Source organism: Astatotilapia calliptera, chromosome 6 (genome assembly GCF_900246225.1).
Source record: "Astatotilapia calliptera chromosome 6, fAstCal1.2, whole genome shotgun sequence".
Classification (NCBI taxonomy): domain Eukaryota; kingdom Metazoa; phylum Chordata; class Actinopteri; order Cichliformes; family Cichlidae; genus Astatotilapia; species Astatotilapia calliptera.
The window spans coordinates 37,546,650-37,571,150 of record NC_039307.1 but is presented as its reverse complement, the minus strand read 5'-3'; the positions used below and the strand labels follow the sequence as shown (position 1 = coordinate 37,571,150).

The 24,501-nt window shown below is 41.2% G+C and overlaps 2 protein-coding genes and 2 pseudogenes across 2 annotated transcripts; 3 read left to right on the top strand and 1 right to left on the bottom strand.

The window, feature by feature from the left end:
- The first annotated feature begins 4,085 nt into the window (after positions 1-4,085).
- Positions 4,086-5,325, top strand: LOC113024740 (RNA-binding motif protein, X-linked 2 pseudogene; annotated as a pseudogene).
- LOC113024549 (histone H4-like) lies at positions 5,149-5,690 on the top strand. The gene is made up of 3 exons (XM_026171731.1): positions 5,149-5,163; positions 5,274-5,280; positions 5,350-5,690. Exons 1-3 carry the CDS (start codon positions 5,149-5,151, stop codon positions 5,664-5,666), a joined length of 339 nt encoding a protein of 112 aa, XP_026027516.1. The 3' UTR covers positions 5,667-5,690.
- A 1,111-nt stretch (positions 5,691-6,801) lies between these two features.
- LOC113024548 (uncharacterized) lies at positions 6,802-14,467 on the top strand. Its single transcript, XM_026171730.1, has 6 exons — positions 6,802-6,811; positions 6,929-7,237; positions 12,157-12,261; positions 12,440-12,713; positions 13,449-13,503; positions 14,159-14,467. The coding sequence occupies exons 1-6, from the start codon at positions 6,802-6,804 to the stop codon at positions 14,459-14,461; spliced, it is 1,056 nt and encodes a 351-aa protein (XP_026027515.1). The 3' UTR covers positions 14,462-14,467.
- Positions 14,468-17,157: 2,690 nt separating this feature from the next.
- LOC113024547 (SAP30-binding protein pseudogene) lies at positions 17,158-18,002 on the bottom strand (annotated as a pseudogene).
- Positions 18,003-24,501: the final 6,499 nt, after the last annotated feature.

Sequence of the window (24,501 nt, the reverse complement as noted above, 5' to 3'; positions counted from 1 at the left end):
GAAAAAGAGGAAATATGAGAACCGTCTGGACTGAACCTACACATGTTCGCTCTTTTTCTTCAAATCGCTTAGAAACACGCTATTTAACATCATTAAAGTCCTGGTTACGGTCTGGAATAAGGTTATGGTTAGGGCTAGGGATAAGGTTAGGTTTAGGGCTGGAATACAGGGCTGGAACGTCTATTACCGCGGGAGCGTCATTGCACTGGATTCCAGCCATAACCCACCGCGTATGGAACGCCCGCTCTGGCCCTGCCTCTTTTCTTTTGCCACAATTCCTCTTTCCCTCGAACCCTCAGTTTTGTCTTGGTTCAGCTTGGCACCTGATGCCTGTTCGTAGTGGTGTAATATCTCCATAACTGAAGACAGTTCGTTTTGGTTTCTAATTATCACCGTCACGTCATCTGTATACGCCAAAGCTGCGATTTTATGGGATTTATCAAGGACGTATCCCTTAATCCGTTTGTCATCATTTATCCTTTTCAATAAGGGGTTAATTGCAAGGACATATAACGCAGCACTCAAAGGACATCCTTGTTTAACCCCGCACTCAGCACTAAAAGGGGGTGAGAGCTTTCCATTTACCTTAACTTGCACGAAGGACTTTTTATAAATCAATTGGATAATAGAAATAAATTGGTCCGGGAAATTATAAGCTTTCATTACTTTCCATAAATAGGAGTGGGAAACAGAATCAAAAGCCCTCCTTTGATCTAAGCCTAAAATGCAGAGTTCTGAATCCTTTCCATTATAAATAATCTCTCTTAACGTACTTAAGTTATCCCACATCAATCGTCCCTTAATTGCGCATGTTTGTTCTTTTTCAATGATAATATCTAATACATCCTCTAGTCTAGACATAATTATTTTAGCAAAAATCTTATAATCTACATTCATTATTGTCAGTTGCCTATAATTGTTAATATCTTCTCTATCACCTTTCTTGTATAATAAACACATAACTCCTTCATAAAACGATTTACCCATTGTTTTTCTTTCTATTCCTTCATTAAAATACTGAGTTAACAATTCAGACAGTTCTTTACTCACAATTTTGTAAAATTCAGAGGGGAGTCCATCCAGACCAGGTGTTTTATCGGTACTAAGTTGGTTAATTACTGACTCCACTTCCTCTCTTTTAATTTTTCCAATCAAAGTTTCATAAATGACAGAATCTAATGGTTCAACCTCACTCAAAAAATTGTTAATAGCGTCGCTGTTTGTAACTATGGATGAAAACATCTCCGAACAATAGTCTCTAATTACTTGTCTTTTCCCCTCTTCTTTAAAAACTGACTTTCCATGTTTATCCTTAATTGAGACAATAAAATCATTTCGACTTTTCTTTTGATTATTAAGAATCATATAATCGCTGTTCCCGTGAAAGTCAGTACGTCGCAACATATTAAATAAAACTTCTCTATTGACCCGATCAATGTCCTCTTTAAGAGACATCATTTGATTTTCCTCCTCCTTCTCCTTCTTATTTCTTAAATATATATATCTACTCACATCTTCGTTATATTTTACATTCTTTGCATGGTTTAATTCTCTCGCTTTAAATTTAAAAAATTGACACATACGTCGTTTAAGAAGCTCCCAAAGTTCAGAGGAAGAAGTAGTAAAAATCTTAAGATGTAATATTTTCTTAATTTCAGATTTAACTTCGGACACAAGCAACTCGTCTGCTAACAAGGATGTATTCAATTTCCAATAGTTCAAAAATTCATGGGGACAACACGATACTGTTGCCATAACCACCATATGATCAGAAAAGTCTGTTAAAAGAGTGTCATATTTCAGACCTTGAACATTATGTGATATGTAGAATCTATCAATCCTTGTTTTAGTTAACGAATCGAATCTAGTGTAGTGGACGGTATGTGGATGCAAGTGCCTGTATAAATCACGAAGTGCTGCTTCCTTACTTTAACCAACAATTTGCTTTCTCGCAGTTCTCTAAATTCAACCTTAGATATTCTGTCAGTTGCTTCAGTAACAATGTTAAAATCTCCACATATAATTATATTAAAACAAATCTCTAATAGATACTTCAGTTTTTTCAATAATTGTATCTTTTTCGTTCGTTCCGGTGCATTATAAAGATTAATAATACGCAACCTTTGCCCGTAATAACAGCAATCAACAAGGAGGAGTCGTCCCGGTATTATGTCTCTTCTTTTGATTATATTCACCGCATCTTTTTTGAAGAAAATACCCACTCCGTCAGAGCTGTCTTCCCCTATCGATATTATTGAATGAGCAGTGTTCCACATTTTATTTAATTCACATACATCTACGTGTGTCTTTAATCTCATCTCTTGAAGGCACAAAATATCATAATCAAGTCTTTTTAAGAAATCAACCTTCCTTTTCCTGCTCTTATCTGATTGGAGACCTCTGACATTAAATGTTATTATTTTGATGTTACTCATAGGTTGACTAAAGGAGAGACCATCTCAGAAATATTACTCACGGAGGACTTGGTCTATTATCCTTCCGCTTATCTCTTCCAGAGGTAGAAGCAGAAACGCTCCTTTTTCTGCTTCCTCTCGTATCCTCGTTGACGAGCTCGTTGAGGGCTGGGTGACTTCCACTAAAGAAGGTCTTCCGTTTTACTTTCGTTTCCCCGGGTAGCGAAGCAAGAGCCAGAGATGCCGCCTCTGAGAGAGGGAAGGATCCATGGTCCTCGCTATCTCCGTCGTCATCAGGTGTCTGCTCGCTGTCAATTTCTTCGTCATCACTATCGCTTTCATTCTCACCATCCGATGTGTCTATGATTAGGTTACCATCTAGCTCTTCATCACTCTCGTCACTTTTTTTACTTGACTGAGACAGTGGAGATGGTAACTCATTTTGAACAGGGCTAGACTGGGTATCCTGATCATCCACTTGTGGATTGTCCAAACCAAGCGAAACTGGGAGTGGCAGTGAGGCAGCCGTCGGAGGAAGGGGAGGGGGCTCTCTCACCTGGTCATTCACGGGGGGATCCAAGACTTGGGAAGGATCCACCAAGGAAGGAAAATCCATGGTGTCAGAAAGTCGAGGTTGTTGGGAAGATTTAAGTATATTCACGTAGGACTTGGGGCATTTAAAGAAAGTGTGCCCTTTCGCACCACAGAGGGAGCACTCACTTTCGTTTTGGCAAATTTTGGCCTTGTGGCCCAACTCACCACATTTCCAACATTTAATAGTGGGGCATTCTCTCGCCTGGTGGTCTGGACCTTGGCAGATGAAGCACTTAACCGATTGGCCAGGATAGAAAATCCTGCCATTATAGGGGCCCAACGAGATGGAATTCGGGATAGAGATTATATGTCCAGCTTCGTCTCTACGCATCCGAACTTTGTATTTTCGGACTCCATACCAGAATCCGAAATTATCCACCGGCTTGACTGGGGGTTGAAGAATCTCGCAGTACCTTTTAAGATATAGCTCGATATCTTGGTCTGGAATCCTTCCAGTCCAGAATTTAACAACAAGAGTCACTACCTCTACCTGGACAGAAGACTCCACTTGCCAGTCTTTCCATTTCGGAAGTGATGCGTTGGAAAGAGAGATCTCTAAGAAGCGATGTAAGGGCGCCTCTCGGGTGAAACACAGCTCAAAATCCCGTTTACTGGGCAGAGCAATGAAAGAGTATATGTCCTGCACATTCAGCCATGATGTTTGCAATATCAGCTCTTCAGCAACATAATCACGGGTCGGGGGGTCCCCGTCTCCGATGTACTTGAGTCTCACCCATAAATTGCTGAAGTTTGAAGCAAATGATAATGGGGCATACGGAGGCATGATTACATAACTAATAACCAATTACTCCAATCTTTCCGCGTCCACTCATTTTGACAGGTTCTTCTCTTCGTAGTATCGACACTCAAAGGAAAAAACTGCTACTGCAGTACACAGCTACTGCACCCCAGGCACAGTCATGCTGTTCCTCATTTCCGCCAAAGGCCAGTAGATGGCCGTAGTTGCAAGCACTCCTGTTTTCTTTTACGTCCTCAAATCAGATGTAAATTCAGGAGTCCTTCAAGCAACCCCTCACATTCGTTTCTGAACAGCCAAAATGAGTGGACAAGGTAAGTGAGATTAGCCATTTTTAGCACAGCGTTGATATACAAACCGTATAGTCGATCATGAATCCTCTAACGAAGGTAAAGCTGATAAACGAGCTGAACGAGCGTGAAGCCAGCCTCGGGGTCAACGAGTCCGTTTCCTGGCACAGCGAGTACAAAGACAGCGCCTGGGTCTTTGTTGGAGGGTTTCCATACGAGCTGACTGAAGGAGACCTGATCTGTGTCTTCTCTCAGTATGGAGAGATCGTCAACATCAACCTCGTGCATGACAAGAAGACCGGAAAGTCCAAAGGTTTCTGTTTTATCTGCTATGAGGACCAGAGGAGCACTGTCTTGGCCGTCGACAACTTCAACAGCATTAAGATCAAAGGTCGCACGATTCGCGTTGACCACGTCAAAGACTACCGACCCCCCAAAGACGGCGAGGACATCGACGGCGTGACCAAGCATCTGAGGGAGGAGGGCTGCGCTCCCAAAGTCGGCGAGTCTTCCCCCTCCTCTGAGGATGACGAGTAGTACGCCGTACCTGCGAAGAAGCCCAAGAAAGAGAAGAAGAAGGACAGGAAGAGCAGAGCCTCTTCTTCATCACCACTTCCTGTTTCAGTCGGAGTCAAAGAGGAGAAAGAGGACACCGGGTACGACAAATACAACCAGAGCGGGCCGCCGCCAAAGCCAGGAGGACAACCGAATGGACAGACAACGAGAGACTGAGAGGGGAGGAAGAAGAGGAAGAGGAGGAGGAGAGACGCAGATCGGCAGAGAGAGGAAGAAAGGAAGAGGGGTCATGAAAGGGAGAATGACAGAAGCAGAGATAATGATAGAAGACGAGAGACGGAAAGAGAAACAAGAGACGCAGATCGGGACAGAGATGACAGGCGAAGGGAGAGAGACAGAGACGATGACAGGAGGAGGCAGAAGAAGAACATGGCTCAATACTGGAAGAAAATAACAGACATGTTTAAATCCAAGCTGAAATCAACACAGATGAATATATTTTAGTCCATTCTTAGATATTAATTTGATATTTCGTTTCATGTCAGCCTTTACTTTTATGCATTATTCCTAAATGAAAATGCTTCTGGCTCCTGTGTGAGCTCTGAAACATTCAGCCCAGCACTGGTGTCACTGCTGGGCTCATCGCACCACAGCGAGTCTTAAGTTCAGGTTCTGTTTAAACTTTAAGTGAAAAAATCGAAGTCCACACGTCTGTCTGACAAAACGTTGATGTTTGTTTTACTGGAATGAGTTTTACAATAAATAAATATTTCTAAAAAAAAAAGAAAAAAAAAAAGAAAGGGAGGTAAAGGACTCGGCAAAGGAGGCGCAAAGCGTCGCCGTAAGGTGCTTCGTGATAACATCCAGGGCATCACTAAGCCAGCTATCCGCCGCCTGGCTCGCCGTGGTGGTGTGAAGCGTATTTCTGGTCTGATCTACGAGGAGACCCGTGGCGTGTTGAAGGTGTTTCTGGAGAACGTCATCCGCGACGCCGTCACCTACACCGAGCACGCCAAGAGAAAGACCGTCACCGCCATGGATGTGGTGTACGCTCTCAAGAGACAGGGCCGCACTCTGTACGGCTTTGGTGGTTAAGCTTACTGCACTGACAACAACAACGGCAACAAAGGTCCTTTTCAGGGCCACCCATCTCCTCTGTAGAGCTGATCCTATCTCTTTTGTTTATGTCTAGTCAAGTTCTATCAAACTTCATTACTAAAAATGATCCATGTCTTTTGAATTGGAAAAAGAAAGAGAGTGAAATAGAAAACGAAGTAGCTGAATGGGACAATAAAAATACAAACTATAAAGCGCGTGTGAATATTGCGAAAACACACGTAGTCTCAAAGTTGTTGTTTCTGGCTACTGTCTTTTCCCCTCCTCACAAAACTGTTATTAAATTAAGTAAATTGTGTACCAACTTGATTTGGGGGACAAACCGCGAAGTAACACAGAGGAAATTAATGTATAAAGGAAAAGAAAATGGAGGATTAGGAGCGCCAGATCTTAGCATTATTTTGATGATTCCTTTTCTAAAAAATGTATATGGCGCATTTGAGCGGAGCACCCACTGGATCCAAGGGAAGAAAGCTTTGTGGAAAAAAATGAAAGGGGGAGCCCGAACGGGAGTGCCATACTTTAAACTTGTGTTTGGGGATCTTGTGGATCAGTGGAAATTGGATGGCTTAAATATTTTACAATTAAACTCAAAACAGATATATATAAAAAAATGAAGGTATGATACAATATAAGGCTGTGGAAAAAGAAGAAAATCAGAAAATAGTTAAAAACATATATGACAAAGTAATATCCGAGAACATGAGAGATACAGTGTGGCTTATCTCTGTCGGACGGCTCCCAGTAAGAGCTGTGGTTCTGTGGAGTTGCTTCGTTACCACTAAGAAAGGCCCTATGGAGAATTGTGATGAAGACGAAACTCTTGATCATCTATTGATATCGTGTTACAGGACGGTTGAAATAAGGAGGATGGAAAAACTAGGTTTTAATATTGAAAATAATATAAAATCAGTAAGATACGGTTTGTTTAAAGAAAAGATGAGTGAAAATAAAAGAAGATTGTTTTGGCTGGCGATGTGCGTTATAAATGTACACATATGGAAAACAAGGGCTAAAGGTGTTATAGAACAAAAAGTGTTAAGTAGTTTCACCGTATGTAAAAACATTGTAACGGAGCTGAGAAGAAGAAAAACGAGAGATATGAAATTAGGAAATGACTTGCCGTGGGAGCTTTTATTATTGTAATAAGTAAAATAAGATGTGAATAATTTGTGCATGGTGCTTGCATTATGTGTATTTGTAATTGTGTCCTTTGATAATTAAATAAAGTATTTAAAAAGAAAAAAGAAAAAAAAGAAAGGGAGGTAAAGGACTCGGCAAAGGAGGCGCAAAGCGTCACCGTAAGGTGCTTCGTGATAACATCCAGGGCATCACTAAGCCAGCTATCCGCCACCTGGCTCGCCGTGGTGGTGTGAAGCGTATTTCTGGTTTGATCTACGAGGAGACCCGTGGCGTGTTGAAGGTGTTTCTGGAGAACGTCATCCGCGACGCCATCACCTACACCGAGCACGCCAAGAGAAAGACCGTCACCGCCATGGATGTGGTGTACGCTCTCAAGAGACAGGGCCGCACTCTGTACGGCTTTGGTGGTTAAGCTTACTGCACTGACAACAACAACGGCAACAAAGGTCCTCTTTTCAGGGCCACCCATCTCCTCTGTAGAGCTGATCCTATCTCTTTTGTTTGTGTCTGACACCATATTCTCAGGTTACTGTCACCGCTTTATTCTCTGCGTAACATCTCTCTCGTCTGGCTTCCACGTGACCTGCATCCAAATCAGCAACTATTCATGACATGTAGCACACAAATTCTGAATGTGTTTGCAACTTATTTTTGTCAAGAACTTCACTGCAGAAAGCTCAATGTACCACGTGGGTAACAAATATTTAGTATTAAAGGAAGGAGATGGCTTCTTCAAAAGATTACTGCCATAAAGATGACTTCTGCCTGAGGCTCCAATGACTCAACCAGCAGTGCGAGAGCAGCCGCTCTGTCCGTTTCAGTGTACAGTGAAGTGGACTGTTGCGATAGGTCAGAAGAAGCCTGCGCTAATTTAATGAATGCTACCTTTTCAGACATTTAGTCTCTTAAATATTTACGTTTGAACTTACTGAAAACAGTTTCTAGCCTTGACAATTCTGATGACACGAACTCTGAGAAAGATTAAAAACTGGTGCAAAACAGATGGGAACCTGTGATTATCAACATTAAAAACACTTCTTTTCATTTTGTTGTACATTGCACTGAATTAAGCCTGTCGAGCAGCTGAAACAGTTCTAGGGAATGTGCTAATTATCCAAACCCCTTTATGATTCAACAGTTTTTATTCATTAACAGCACAAAGTGAAAAACAAACAGAATCCCATACATTTCAAATCATTACGTACATTTACAGATACATATTGTAATGATCAGCAGCTGTTGCTGTAAATTAATGTAGTTTCATGCCATACCACAAGGTGGCCCTATCTGTTAACATGGGCATGCGAGCTAAGAAGCGGTGAGATACTCTTGTTCTTCCGGCTGGCTAAGATTGAATAATAAAAGTACGTTGTAGATCATAAAAGGACCCCTTCTTCATAAATAAGGAGACAAACAAAACACATATATGGGAAAAGGAGGATGAATGTTTTTGGAAGTAGTTTTTAGTTTTAGCTATTTTAGGGGGATATTTGTGTGTGCAGGTGACTATTACTGTGCATAATTATTAGGCAACTTAACAAAAAACAAATATATACCCATTTCAATTATTTATTTTTACCAGTGAAACCAATATAACATCTCCACATTCACAAATATACATTTCTGACATTCAAAAACCAAACAAAAACAAATCAGCGACCAATATAGCCACCTTTCTTTGCAAGGACACTCAAAAGCCTGCCATCCATGGATTCTGTCAGTGTTTTGATCTGTTCACCATCAACATTGCGTGCAGCAGCAACCACAGCCTCCCAGACACTGTTCAGAGAGGTGTACTGTTTTCCCTCCTTGTAAATCTCACATTTGATGATGGACCACAGGTTCTCAATGGGGTTTAGATCAGGTGAACAAGGTGGCCATGTCATTAGTTTTTCCTCTTTTATACCCTTTCATTCCAGCCACGCTGTGGAGTACTTGGACGCGTGTGATGGAGCATTGTCCTGCATGAAAATCATGTTTTTCTTGAAGGATGCAGACTTCTTCCTGTACCACTGCTTGAAGGTGTCTTCCAGAAACTGGCAGTAGGACTGGGAGTTGAGCTTGACTCCATCCTCAACCCGAAAAGGCCCCACAAGCTCATCTTTGATGATACCAGCCCAAACCAGTACTCCACCTCCACCTTGCTGGCGTCTGAGTGGGACTGGAGCTCTCTGCCCTTTACCAATCCAGCCACGGGCCCATCCATCTGGCCCATCAAGACTCACTCTCATTTCATCAGTCCATAAAACCTTAGAAAAACCAGTCTTGAGATATTTCTTGGCCCAGTCTTGACGTTTCAGCTTGTGTGTCTTGTTCAGTGGTGGTCGTCTTTCAGCCTTTCTTACCTTGGCCATGTCTCTGAGTATTGCACACCTTGTGCTTTTGGGCACTCCAGTGATGTTGCAGCTCTGAAATATGGCCAAACTGGTGGCAAGTGGCATCTTGGCAGCTGCACGCTTGACTTTTCTCAGTTCACGGGCAGTTATTTTGCGCCTTGGTTTTTCCACACGCTTCTTGCGACCCTGTTGACTATTTTGAATGAAACGCTTGATTGTTCGATGATCACGCTTCAGAAGCTTTGCAATTTTGAGACTGCTGCATCCCTCTGCAAGATATCTTACTATTTTTGACTTTTCTGAGCCTGTCAAGTCCTTCTTTTGACCCATTTTGCCAAAGGAAAGGACGTTGCCTAATAATTATGCACACCTGATATAGGGTGTTGATGTCATTAGACCACACCCCTTCTCATTACAGAGATGCACATCCCCTAATATGCTTAATTGGTAGTAGGCTTTCAAGCCTATACAGCTTGGAGTAAGACAACATGCATGGAGAGGATGATGTGGACAAAATACTCATTTGCCTAATAATTCTGCACTCCCTGTACATTACACTAGGTTCGACTCATTAACCAAAACTCGACTAATAGATTTTACATATCATCTAATATTAAAAATCTTAAATATGACACATTCTTAACAGATTTTTCTGATCACACGGTGGTTATGGCAATAATATCGTGTTGCTCCCACGAATTTTTGAACTATTGAAAACTCAATACATCTTTGTTAGCAGACGGGTTGCTTGTGCCTGAAGTTAAATCTGAAATTAAGAAAATATTACATCTTAAGATTTTTACTGCCTCTTTCACGGAACTTTGGGAACTTCTTAAACAACGCATGTGTAAATTTTTTAAATTTAAAGCGAGAGAATTAAATCATGCTAAGAATATGAAATACAATGAAAATGTAAGTAGATATATATATTTAAGAAATAAGAAGGAGAAACAAGAAGAGGAGGAAAATCAAATGATGTCTCTTAAGGAGAGCATTGATCGAGTCAATAGAGAAGTTTTATTTAACATGTTGAGACGTACTGAATTTCATGGGAATAGCGACTATATGATTCTAAATCATCACTTGACTCAGTCTATCAGACTCTTCTAGGAGGCTATGCTGAATTGCTTCTTCAAGAGCTTCATCTTCCTCCAGAAAAAGAGGGCTAAGTAGACAAGAGATATTAGAAATCATAAAACATGTCAGCCTTGAAGAATTTCTCACCATACATCATTAAAAAAAAGAAAGATTAAATGTAAATCCTAAAGTTGCAGTCATTCAACAAAAAAAACAAACATACAACCCCCCCCCCCCAAAAAAAACCAAACAAACAAACATGCAAATTGGAAACCTGCATCGAAACAATATCCTAAACAACATCTAGAATGAAGGATTTCTTTAACCCTTAGACAACAGCTTACTCAAATTCTGCCAATTTATATGGAAACATCTGCTGTCCCTCATTTTCACTCTCTTGAATGCAGCTCTCTGTTTCCTGATGCTTGGCCTCACTTTCACCTGGTGTTGTAGGCAACGCATGATGCACTGAACAAAGGAAAGAAGGTCAGCATGACTTGCTTCATAATGTTAACAGAGCCTTTATATATCCTTATATTAGTTCAAATAAAAGTTGGGCACATATTCCTCCTTGGCTGTAATCACCTGTGATAATCCGTAAACATTAAAATCAGACAAATTAATGATGCTCTCATCAAACAAACCCCCCAGGAATTATTATGCACTGCAGTAACAAAATCTAACTGGTCATTGAGCTTAGAACCTCACTAGGTTTTCATTCACGTCACATACCTCGTCTTCTCCGGCAGACTGGACTTTCAAAGTCACTGTCAGACAGCTCTTCTGGTTCCTCCTGAGGGAAAAGAAAGCATGTTCTACATAAAATCAAATACAGTTGCACCAAATCACTGGTAACACAGAGACACATGGCTGCACTAAAAATTGTTTACACCTGCTAAAAGTGCAATATTAATTAATTATGCGATCTTTGGTCCATTTTGAGACGATTTTTGAGTCGTGCGACTGATTTGGTGATCGGCCCGATTTTGGCCTTCATCGTGCATCGTGTAGTATACGTGGGGTAACGAGAAGCGATTAACACCTCGAGCAGCTCCCGATCATCAATCGCTCGTGAGCCGCTCACACTGCTCACGCGCAAACACGTAAACGTCGGTGAAAAAGACGGAGCAGCACGGCTGTGCAGCGTGTGATCTGGACACAAGCGATGGAGGCACAACTTGTAGAACTTTGGAAAGCTCATCCGAGCCTTTTCGATGTGGCATCACAAAATTATCACGACCACAACAACCGTTAAAATAGTTGGATTTACACTGCTGCTCATTCACAGCTGCCTGATCAATGTTTTTCATTAGCAATTTAGCAAAGTTGATGGTGGTGGTGTGTGTGTCTGTGTGAGTGAAAGACAGAGCGACAGATTTTCTGTTATAACCTTCATGTTATGGAGGCACAGTGTGAGCACTCGGGTCGCATCAGAGCATCGGGTGGTATAGTGTGAGACCTGCATCGTGACCTACCAACTTCTAACCCCTGCGAGTCAATCGTGCAGTTTGAGCAGGAGCTGAATAACGTGACTGAAAAAATCGCACAGTGTCTGCCCAGCTTTAGGTGTACTGTTGTCCGAGACTTGCACCGCAGTGTCGGCATTTGTTTCCCTGTTGGCCATGCTTCTTGTTGTGGTCATCTGTTGTCTTCCGGTATTTTCTCCGCAAGCGACCTTTCATCGACCAATGAGATGAGCGGTAATCTGAATTGTCATAAGTGTGCTGTCAGCTCATTGGTCACAAAGCAGGAGAGGGGCTGGGAGTTATGCTTTCAAACAAAGCGTTAATTCCATAAACATTTATAGACTACTTTTGATTCTCACTGTATTACGGGACAAAGTGCGTCCCTTATTAGCTCAATACGGGACGTGTACTTTTGTTTCGAAATACGGAACGATTCCGTTTTTTAAGGGACGGTTGGCAACCCTAGTCGGACCGCCAACTCAGTGCTGTTGGACCGTTACGACATCGGCGGCGCTAAAGCTAAGGCTAATGCTGCAGTGACTTTGACTCAGTGTTTATTCAGAAGGACGTGTTGTTTTGTGTCAAGCATTGAAGCATCAGAGTGTGCATGGACGCTCTCGGTCTGACTGATATATGCGCTTAGGTACTGTGTGTGAACGCTCTTTTCACTTCGCCATAACTTTTGTGGGAGCGAGTTGTTTCCACACTTTTAAAATGGCGTCCCACGCAGACACGAGGAGTGAGGAAGATGGCTGCGACCCGGATGCTGAGGCGCCTGGCCTGACAAAGTACATCATCCCTCACTCTACACCTCTTTACCTCAATCTTGAAGTGGTAAACTTGAAAGGGGAGGTCAAGAAGCCACGAGTTTGCTTACAGGCTTCGCTGGAGCGGCAGAAGAGCCTGCTGAAGTGTTTGGATCAGGGAGCTACGGGAGAGCCGGGAGAGCGGCCATCTCCCCAACGAACCCCGCCGGTGCCCCGTAATGACCGCTGGTTGGACGGGTACCAGGTGGACTAACTGTTATCATACGGACAATCTTGAGGTTGACTAAGGGTTGGTTTCATGCAAGATGTATGTGATGTAATTATTCTGTTCGCAAGGGATGATTACTTGTTCTGTTCCACTGAACCCTCGTCACCACAGCCCGTGAGAGGCTTTTGGTTTGGTTTTCTGTTGTACTGATTTAAGCAGCGGGATGTGTTGTACTTTTGACTGTTTTTCCCTTGTCTAGGACCATCTCCAGAGGATGACTAGCCAGTAACACTGCATGTTCTGTATTGTTTGCTTCAATCACTAATTGTGTTTATTGACTGTACCAATGCCGTAAGGGTGTACCTCCACAACCTGCTTACTACCTAAAGTAGCTTTGTATAGTGAAAGGGGTAGTGGGAGGAGGGTCACCTGGGGTCCGGCTGAGGACAGCCTCCCAATTGCCGGCAAACACTACTTTTGTTTATTGATTGTATTGACTGTACCGATGCTGTATAACAATTCCTCCACAGCCTGCTTACTACCTAAAGTAGCTATGTATAGTGAAAGGGGGTAGCGGGAGGAGCGTTACCTGGGTCCGGCTGAGGACAGCCTCCTAATTGCCGGGGGGGTGATGTAACAACCCTTTTGGGTTATAGCACCACTAGGGGGGGTTGCCCTACTATTGTAGTAGCTATGGGAGTCTCCTAGGGGGTGTGTGAGTTGTTAGCGGCAGCCATTACATGCTGCTCGTGTTCTGTTCTCAGGATAGACCTCACCGTTGTAACGGCCTGGCACCGGCGACTACCGATCCCCGCACATGTATGTACGGACAGTGTAGAGCCGTGGAGACCTGGCTTGTATGGTCTTATGTTGCTGACAAGGAATAAAGGTCTGTTGTTTAATTTAACTGACTGGCTCCGTGTTATCGGCTAACCTCCACACCACATGCCCGCTGGACCGGCTAGCCGCTCCTTCCTCGCCAGACTGCTGTTACACAGGCAGTATTACACCATATTTAGAAAAAAAATCAATTACGAGATTTAAGTCGTTAATATTGAGTTAATTACGTGAATAGGGTTAAAAAAAAACTGAATTGATTACAGAAAAGATACATTGCTAAAATCGAGCAGCACTAACATTAGCTGGGTGGCCAAGCAAGTGTCTTACACATGAGAATACATCACAAAAAAAATTAAATAAACTTTTGCAAAAGTAGTTCTCTTGGTACACAGACTGCTCTGTGAAAACATTTCAAGTTTAATATCAGTTTAATATCACTGAAATTAATATTTCAGTGAACATGCAAATTACCCACAGTTTATCACAACTTACCTAGCTAGGATCTGCCTCGTGTCCAGTCGAAAACTTCGCTGCAGAACCGTGAGTTGAAAGATACATTTACTACGACTCCCAAGATGCATTGCAGTAAAAAATTTTGATATTTAAATAAAGTGATTTTTTTTAAAAAAACAAAAAAAGAAAGGGAGGTAAAGGACTCGGCAAAGGAGGCGCAAAGCGTCACCGTAAGGTGCTTCGTGATAACATCCAGGGCATCACTAAGCCAGCTATCCGCCGCCTGGCTCGCCGTGGTGGTGTGAAGCGTATTTCTGGTCTGATCTACGAGGAGACCCGTGGCATGTTGAAGGTGTTTCTGGAGAACGTCATCCGCGACGCCGTCACCTACACCGAGCACGCCAAGAGAAAGACCGTCACCGCCATGGATGTGGTGTACACTCTCAAGAGACAGGGCCGCACTCTGTACGGCTTTGGTGGTTAAGCTTACTGCACTGATCGATCAACAACAACAACAACAACAACAAAGGTCCTTTTCAGGGCCACCCATCTCCTCTGTAGAGCTGATCCTATCTCTTTTGTTTGTGTCTAGTCAAGTTCTATCAAACTTCTTTTCATATAAATGGTCAATCTGACTTGGAACCCGTATTGGAAAAGCTTTTGATGTGTGATACAGTTCTGCAGTAGTTGCGGTCGGTGGGGTTTTTTGTTTTGTTTTGTTTTGTTTTTATATATTAAAGTGGGCCATATACTGACCGTAGTGTTGAGGCAGACATGACACTGTAAAAAGTATAAAAAAAAAAAGTATAAAAAAAGAAACGAAGAAGAGGAACATCAGATGGATGAGTTGAAAAAAGAAATAGAATTGATAAATAAAGAATTATTATTTAATATGCAGATAACAGCAGGGTGTGATGAAAACGGAAATACTGACTTTGCGATTGTCACTGGTCAGAAGAGACGTGGTAGCAACTTTATCCCCTCTATTAGAGATGGAAGTGGAAAATTAACCACCAATGAGAGTGAGAAAAGATACGTTGTCAGAGAACAATGCCTTTCCATGTTTTCTACATTACCTTCAGACAGTAATGCTTTACGATCATTGTTAAGTGTTATTGAACCTTTTGAACCTTCTGTTTTTGATTCACTCCTTGGGGCGATAAGAAAAGAAGAGGTTGCAGCTGCTATCGAGCAACTGAATAATAATAAAACTCCAGGATTAGATGGTCTCCCAGCTGAGTTCTACAAGCTGGGCATAGCAGAAGTAAATGAACTTTTAACCTCAACTTTGAATTCAGGGCTTGAAAAAGGAGTATTATGTGAGTCTTTCTATTTTGGCCTGATGTGTTTATTATATAAAAAAGGTGATAAAAGTGATATAAATAATTATAGACAACTAACAATAATGAATGTTGATTATAAAATATTAGCTAAAATAATAATGAATAGACTAGAAGATATATTAGATAAAATTATTGTGAGGGAACAGACATGTGCTATAAAAGGTCGCCAGATGTGGGATAATCTGTGCACCCTAAGAGAGGTAATATACTCCAGAAGAGACTCTGACTTTTTTATTCTTAGCTTAGATCAAAAGAAAGCATTTGATTATCTTTCTCATTCGTATATATGGGCAGTTATGAAAGCCTATGGGATGCCGGACGGTTTCATCGCCATGGTAAAATTGTTATATAAAAAAATCCATCATACAAGTCAAGGTAAATGGAAGTTTGACCGAACAATTCCATGCTTCGTGTGGAGTGAAACAGGGATGCCCACTAAGCGCTGCTTTGTATGTTTTAGCCATCAATCCCTTATTGAAACTAATTAATAAAGACACTAATATTAAAGGTTACTGTTTTAATGATGGCTATAGAGTGACAGCTATGGCTTATGCCGACGATGTTACAGTTATTATTAGGAACCAGGATGAGTTGGACAGGTTATTTTTTCACCTCAAACAATATGAATTGGCATCAGGGGCAAAATTAAACCCAGAAAAAACAGAAGGTGTGTGGTTTAGTTCCTCACTGCAAAAGCCGAAAATAAACATACAAGTAAATGACGAAATGAAAGTCTTGGGAATTTGGATCAACAAAGGAGACCCCTCTTTGTCAAACTGGTCTAAAAAGGAATGTGAAATTAAAGAAGAAGTTGCTAAGTGGGAAAATAAAAATACTAGCTATAAAGCACGAGTAAATATAGTTAAAACCCATATAGTATCTAAACTTCTCTTCCTTGCCACAGTTTTTCCTCCTCCTCACAAATCACTTTTTGTCAGGGTCCTGGGTCTGAGCGACCCAGGATCCCTGAGCAGTTATGAATTATATTATTATTATTATTATTATCATCATATGTATTTTGGTGTTGCTGCTGCTCTTCTCCATGCTTGTAGGTGTGTGTGTGTGTGTAAACTTTGTCCATAACCTCCCTCCTGAGCCTCTCCTCACGGTTCGGCATGGCAAACCGTGGGAGGTGTGGGGAAGGAGGACCCAGGCGCGGTGCTTTATGTACAAACAGTGCGTTTATTTACAGTGTATGGTACAAACAACAATAAATCCCCGTGCTTTCCCTGACTCCCGTGTCGTGTCTCTCCGTGAATAGTCCGTGTCTCAGCACCCCTCGTGCTGGCTGCTGTCTAGCGCTCCACACTTCTCCTGGGCAGGGCTGTGCAGAGAGGTTTAAAGGGGCGGGTGCTCAAAGTTAAAAAGGGGCACATTGAACCAGGCTGAATAACAACAACACACATTCATCAAGAATCTAATATGGGCAACAAGGCAAAGCAAACGTAGCCGATGCTTTACCTGATGGGTACAATGTTGCCGTTGAGGCGTTGCTGTGGATAGTGCTGGAGGGCAGGGCTGTGTTGATCTGAGACTGTAGACATTAAAAAGTCCATAGGAGAGATGGCTGATTAAACAAGTGTCATGAGATAATAACAAAATGCAAAGATTGGTGGCAGCGCTTGGAACCATAAGGCAACAAAAAACTGTGAGAAATAATTTAGGCTCTGCCTGTGAATCACTCTTTGCTTCTCTTCTTCCTTCCCTCCCATCATGGATGGGATGGAATAAACTATTGCAATAAACTATAATCTAATTATCCACACCTAACAACTCTTGCACTTAATCGAAAATAAAATGATGAGAGAAAAATGTTATAGCACTGCCTTTAGTAGCCTCACACAGTCACAGAGACGACAGCGGGCAGCGTGGCTGTGGTTGTGATGAGGGTGGGCTGGGCCAGGGTCACAGGGAGTGCAGAGTCCAACTTACTTTTCCTCTTCTGGGCATCTGTGGATGTAGTTGTGGTGTTGCTGGTGGTGGAGGCTGCTGTGCTGTTGAGGGGTTGGTGCCCTTCTTAGTCCCCGTGACAAACTCAATCTTGGTCCGTTCCTTCTTGGCTTTCTCCAGTTTGTCCATCTCCACCTTCTGAGCTTTGGCGAGAGCTTCATAGTAAGAGTCTTCCGACCAGGCATGAGGCTCGAACATATCTTTTGGGTAGTTGGTTCCCAGTTCATCTATGGCACAGAACTGAATGAGGTTCTCGTAAATACTTGGGTTTCTAAATTCCTTCTTTTGCTGGATATGGGCGTTTGTGTCAAAATCTCCATGGAGCTTCCTCTCATACAGCTTATGAATCTTCTCCTGTAGATGGCTGGAGCAGCGTCCGGGGTGTTCGGGGGGGATCTTGATCTCGTCAGGTGACATGTTTCTCACCTTTTCTGAAAACAGAGCAACTAGCTCCTTGGGGTCCTTTTTTTCTGCTTCTGAGATCTCAAAGTCATCTGCGTCTCTCCCCTCGTCAGATTCGTCCACTTCCGAGTTGTTTTCTCTGCTGTCTTCATCTGCAGACTCTTTTTCTTCTGGGTCCACAGTTTGGTTCAAGTCATCCTCATCATAGCGATATACAAGGCTTCCTACACGCCCCCCTGATTCTTCTTGTTCAGGGTCAGAGTCGGGCTCCGAATCATCTCCATAGACCGCTAAAGACGACAGCAGCGTACTCTTTTTACCGCTTGCCATTTCTGTGTAGTGTCGCATAAAACCTCCCTTTCTTTTTTTTTTTTTTTAAAAATCACTTTATTTAAATATCAATATTCACAATTACAAATACACATAATACAAGCGCCATGTACAAATTATTCACATCTTATTTTACATATTACAATAATAAAAGCTCCCACGGCAAATCATTTCCTAATTTCATATCTCTTGTTTTTCTTCTTCTCAGCTCAGTGACAATGTTTTTACATACGGTGAAACTACTTATCATTTTTTGTTCTATAACACATTTAGCTCTTGTTTTCCATATGTGGACATTTATAATACACATCACCAACCAAAACAATCTTCTTTTATTTTCACTCATCTTTTCTTTAAACAAACCATATCTTACTGATTTTATATTATTTTCAATATTAAAACCTAGTTTTTCCATCCTCCTTCTTATTTCAACCGTCCTGTAACACGATATCAATAGATGATCAAGAGTTTCGTCTTCATCACAATTCTCCATAGGGCATTTCTTAGTGGTAACGAAGCAACTCCACAGAACCACAGCTCTTACTGGGAGACGTCCGACAGAGATAAGCCACACTGTATCTCTCATGTTCTCGGATATTACTTTGTCATATATGTTTTTAACTATTTTCTGATTTTCTTCTTTTTCCACAGCCTTATATTGTATCATACCTTCATTTTTTTTTTAGATTGATTTTATTATATATCTGTTTTGAATTTAATTGTAATAGATTTAAATCATCCAATTTCCACTGATCCACAAGATCCCCAAACACAAGTTTAAAGTATGGCACTCCCGTTCGGGCTCTCCCTTTCATTTTTTTCCACAAAGATTCCTTCCCTTGGATCCAGTGGGTGCTTCGCTCCAATGCGCTATATACATTTTTTAGAAAAGGAATCATCAAATTAACGCTAAGATCTGGCGCTCCTAATCCTCCATTTTCTTTTCCTTTATACATTAATTTCCTCTGTGTTACTTCGCGGTTTGTCCCCCAAATCAATTTGGTACACAATTTACTTAATTTAATAACAGTTTTGTGAGGAGGGGGAAAGACAGTAGCCAGAAACAACATCTTTGAGACTACATGTGTTTTCACGATATTCACACGCGCTTTATAATTTGTATTTTTATTGTCCCATTTAGCTACTTCGTTTTCTATTTCACTCTCTTTCTTTTTCCAATTCAAAAGACATGGATCATTTTTAGTAATCCAAATACCTAAAATCTTCATCTCCTTGTTAGTTTTTAAATCAATTACAGGTTATTTTAAGTTTAGTCCAAACCAAACTCCTTCGGTCTTTTCCTGGTTTAGCTTAGCACCAGAAGCTTGTTCGTATTTTGTTAGCAAATCCTTAAGTGTTGGTATCTCCTTTTGATCTTTAATAATTACAGAGACATCATCCGCATAAGCAAGGGCTGTCACCTTGTAGGTGTCATTTAGGGCGTATCCAGTAAAACGGCTATCACTATTGATTGTTTTAAGTAACGGATTTATTGCCAGAACATATAAGGCTGCGCTTAAAGGACATCCTTCTTTCACTCCACATTCGACACGGAAGGGTTCGGTCAGTCTGCCGTTTACTTTTATCTGGACAAGGGATTTTTTATATAATACTTTAATCATGGAGATGAAGGTTTCAGGCATATTATATGCTTTCATTACTTCCCACAAATAAGAGTGGGAGATGTAATCAAAAGCTTTCCTTTGGTCGAGACTTAGAATAAAAAATTCTGTGTCTTTTCTACTGTAAATTATTTCACGCAGAGTACATAAATTATCCCACATCAGCCGACCTCTTATTGCACATGTTTGCTCTTTTTCTATAATTTTATCTAATACCTCTTCAAACCTATTCATAATTATTTTAGCAAATATTTTGTAATCAACATTCATTATTGTCAATTGTCTATAATTATTTATATTATCTCTTTCCCCTTTCTTATATAGCAAACACATTAATCCATTATAAAAGGAGTCACCCAAAGTTCCCTCATGCATGCCTTCATTAAAAACAGTGGCTAAAAATTTGGATATTTCATTCACAACTATTTTATAAAATTCGGACGGAAGCCCATCTAAACCAGGGGTTTTGTTTATGTTTAACTGACTGATCGCACATTCTACCTCCTCTTTAGTAATATTTCCTAAAAGTGAGGTATATTGGATGGAGTCCAGAGGCTCTATTTTACTTAACAAATATTTTACTGCACTTGTTTTTGTAGATAACGGAGAGAACATATGGGCACATAGCCTTCTGATAACTCGCCTTTTATCTAATTCTTTTACGAAGGAGTTTCCTCCCTCATCTCTTATAGAAGAAATGAACTCATTATTACGTTTCTTTTGGTTAGCACCAATCATATAATCTTTATTACCATTTATATCACCTCCCATTGATTTTTGTATGTTAAATAATATTTCATTATTTACTTTTTCAATACTAACTCTAAGTTCTTCAATCTGGTTCTCTTCATCCTCTTTTCTAAATATTTTATTCTTCAACAATATGTATTGATTTACTTGTTCGTTATACTTTATATTTTTTGCATAATTTATTTCTCTACATTTAAATTTAAAAAAATTTTCGCATCCGTTCTTTCAATATCTCCCACAATTGTATATCAGATGTTGTGAGTTTTTTAAGTTGCAAAACTTTCACAATTTCTACCTTTAATTCCGAAACTAGTGCCCCGTCACTTAGACAGCTCGTATTTAATTTCCAATAAGTGGAAGGGGGGTCAGTGCCACACAAAATCGTAGCTCTGACTACCTTATGATCAGAGAAATCAGTTACGAAATCATTATATCTTAAAGCTACAATCTCGGAAGATATATAAATCCTATCTATTCTAGTTTTAGAGGATGAGTCAAACCTTGTAAAATGAATTGTCTGAGGGTTTAAGATCCTATATAAATCCCTAAGAGATGCGTCATTACATATTTGTGTAAGTAATTTGCCTTCCCTGGACTCTTTGAAAATCGTACTAGCAATCCTATCATTCTCTTCCGTAACCATATTAAAATCCCCACATAGAACAGTATTAAACCCACATTCCAACAAATGTCTCATTTTCTTTAGTAATTGCATTTTCTTTGTTCTTTCTGGTGCGGTATACACATTAATTAACCGAAATTTTTGACCACCATAATGGCAATCAACAAGTAAAAGCCGTCCTGGTATTATATCTCTTTTCTTTATGATGTTCACATGAGTGTTTTTGAAGAAAAAGCCCACCCCATCTGCACTATCTTCCCCTATTGAGACTACTGAGTGGCTTGGACCCCATAATTTAATCAGTTCTTCAATATCTTCCTTAGTTTTCAATCTTAATTCTTGTAGGCATAATATGTCATAGTCCAGTTTTTGCAGAAAAAGCACTTTCTTCTTCCTTAGTCTTTCTGATTGTAACCCTCTAACATTCCATGTTATTATTTTAAGAATGCTCATATTTATGTAGTAGGAGGGTTATTCAGTAGAGGGAGGGAACATTGTAGATTCAACATTACCTTGCGGAGGGCTGGATCGATCGTCTTTTCTTTTATCTCTGCCATAAGACGTCATCGAGACACTTCTTTTCCTTCCTCCTGTCGTTGTTTCATTGACCAATTCCTCCATCGCAGGATGCTGTTTGTTAGAAAAAATCCCTATTTGTGGATCTACATCATCTTGTCCTGCAGGATCATCTGTAGGAGAAATCTCCACAGGAGTCGAAACGGGTGATTCTTCACTATCACTTGCACTTAGATAGCTTTCAGATGAATTTTCTTCCTCGCTTTCTCTTCGCTCGTCATCGCTCTCACATTCCACATCAGAGGTTTGTGAGAAGGATTGGTCTCCCGGTTCCTCTCCACCTCCAACTGCCATTTCTTCGGGTTGTCTTGAAAGCGTCAAATCCTCTTTTATGTTGTTATTGTGTGTCTGCGGCTCCGTTACTCCCGGAAGATTTGTTGTTTTACGACTGCCTGGTTCTTGTCCTGAGGCAGCATCTGAGACAGCCAATGGATTTATCAAGGACACATTTCCATGTGTGGGCCTTTCCTGTAGCGGGGCTGGATTTGAAGCCACTGACAGCGCTGAGATGGTTGGAAGGTTCGTGCGAGAAGCACCCGTGGAGGGCTGCTGGGAAGCTTTAGTTATATTAGCAAAGGATTTGGGACATTTAAAGAAGGTGTGTCCCTTCAGTCCGCATAGAGAACACTCGCTGTCATTTTGGCATTCTTTAGCTTTATGACCCAACTCCCCGCATTTCCAGCACTTAAAGGTAGGACAGTCTCTTACTTGGTGGTCTAAAGCTTGGCAGACGAAACATCTGTTTGCCTGTCCAGGATATATGACACGCCCATTAAAGGGGCCAAAAGAGATGGAGTTAGGGATGGAAACAATATGACCTGCTCCATCTCTCCGCATTCGTACTTTGAATTTTCTTACTCCGTACCATAAGCCGAATTTGTCAACCGGCTTCACAGGAGGTTGCAAGACTTCACAGTACCTTTGTAGATAGAGCTCAATGTCTTGGTCTGGAACTCTCCCTGTCCAAAATTTCACCACAATTGTTGTGACTTCTAGCTGGACTGGAGATTCTACAGACCATTCCTTCAACTTCGGGTGATTTAAGTTGGTATGATGAATTTCCAAGAACCGTCGTAAGGGGGCTTCTTGAAGGAAGCACAGCTCAAACTCTCTTCTATTGGGTAACGAAATGAAAGAATAGATGTCCTGGGGGTTTACCCAAGAAGATTGGAAAAGGAGTTCCTCCGCCACATAATCGCGGGAGGGTGGGTCGTTACTTCCGCCATATTTCAACCTTACCCATAGGTTGCCAAATTTAGAGGCATAGGGCAAAGGCACATAAGGGGGCATGTTCAAGAACACAAGGGCTACAAGCAGAAGGGAAGGGATAAACTCAGGCGACAAAACCTCCCTTTCCTCTTCCACTCATTTTGGCTGTTCAGAAACAAATGTGAGACGGTGCTTGACGGACTCCTGAATTTACATCTGATTTGAGGACGTAAAAGAAAACAGGAGTGCTTGAAACTACGGCCATCTACTGGCCTTTGGCGGAAACGAGGAAAAAAATTATTATTATTTTTTTTTTAATGTGTGTGTGCGTGCGGAGTCTTGTCTGTGCCCCTCAACAATAATATTTAACTATTAATCACAGTTTTGCTAAATAAAAGGATCTGGCTTGCATCAGTCACATGATCACATTTAACCAATGATCGGAAACCACGTTCGCGCCGCCAGCGTTCCTCACCGCAGCCTAATCCACGGACTTCTCAAGAGCCGGCTTCAAACAAACAGAGGTGACTGATCTCGAAACGGTTTAATGTATTTAAAAATGGCTACAGCATGCTTGCTAGGTAACGACTACACGTGGCTACTGCAGCATTAGCCATTTAATCCAACGATGATGGATTAAATCTATTACAAACGTTAAAGGACCTGTGTGCTGCAAAATACCCTCACATGGTGCGTAAAGCAGTTTTTGCGCTAAGAGTTCTGCTAGCTCTTTACAAACTGATGATGCTAACGTTAATTGCTAACGTTAACCGGAGCGCCAAGACTGAAAATAATTTGAATTGCGTTAGTTATGTGTTTATGTCACTGAGTTCTGCAAAAATCTCTTTCCTCTTTAGCTTGAAAATGAGTGATTCAGAGGATCCTGAGCTGGAGGAAGAGCTTCAGGCTGCTTACGAACTCCTTCAAGATATGCAGGTAACATTTTTAGTGGAAACAGTTGTTAAAGAGGGAACACGCTTGTCTAATATTTTGTACGGAGTAAACGTTATGTTATTTGAATTTTTTTTAAAGTTTATGTCAAATTAAGTTGGTTAACTTAAGATGTTTGATAATCTTTGCTTTAATCATAGACTGTATTTTAGGTGTTCCCTTTTTTCCTTGTTAATTGCGTAGAATGATGCACAGAGTGAACTTTAGCCAAGACCAGTGCGCTGGAAAAAACGTGACAGACAGGGAGATTTTATTCCTCAAAGACCATCAACCAGTCGATGTACTAGTTGCATGCCATGTGGTCAGTGTTCACACAACCATTGATTTTATCTCACAACTTGCTTTCACCAAAGAATTTCAGTAAGTAAATATTCTTCAATTCCCCCCCCCCCCCCCCCCCCCCCCCTGCTCTCTGGACTTCTCCTCCCCTTTTGCGAGTGACGACGCTTCATCTCTTTGCTCCTTAAATGCTTTGCTTCTTTTATTGATTTTTATGCTGATTTTTTCCCTTTTTTCCGTATGAGCTTACCTGCGATAGCTTCTGGACACTTATGGATCATTAGGACTAAAGTGTTCTTAACAGAAACAGCAACATTTTTATAGTTACCTTATCCTCAGCGCTCCGTGAGTCTGTGGCCTAGACACAGCTGAAGCCTGATTACAGCATCTGGGCACCGCAATAGCCTGGAAAGGTGCTAACCGCTAGGCTAACTAGCAACAAGATGCCTTCCCTCTCCACAGATGACTACCACAGCCTCCTGCAGAAGAT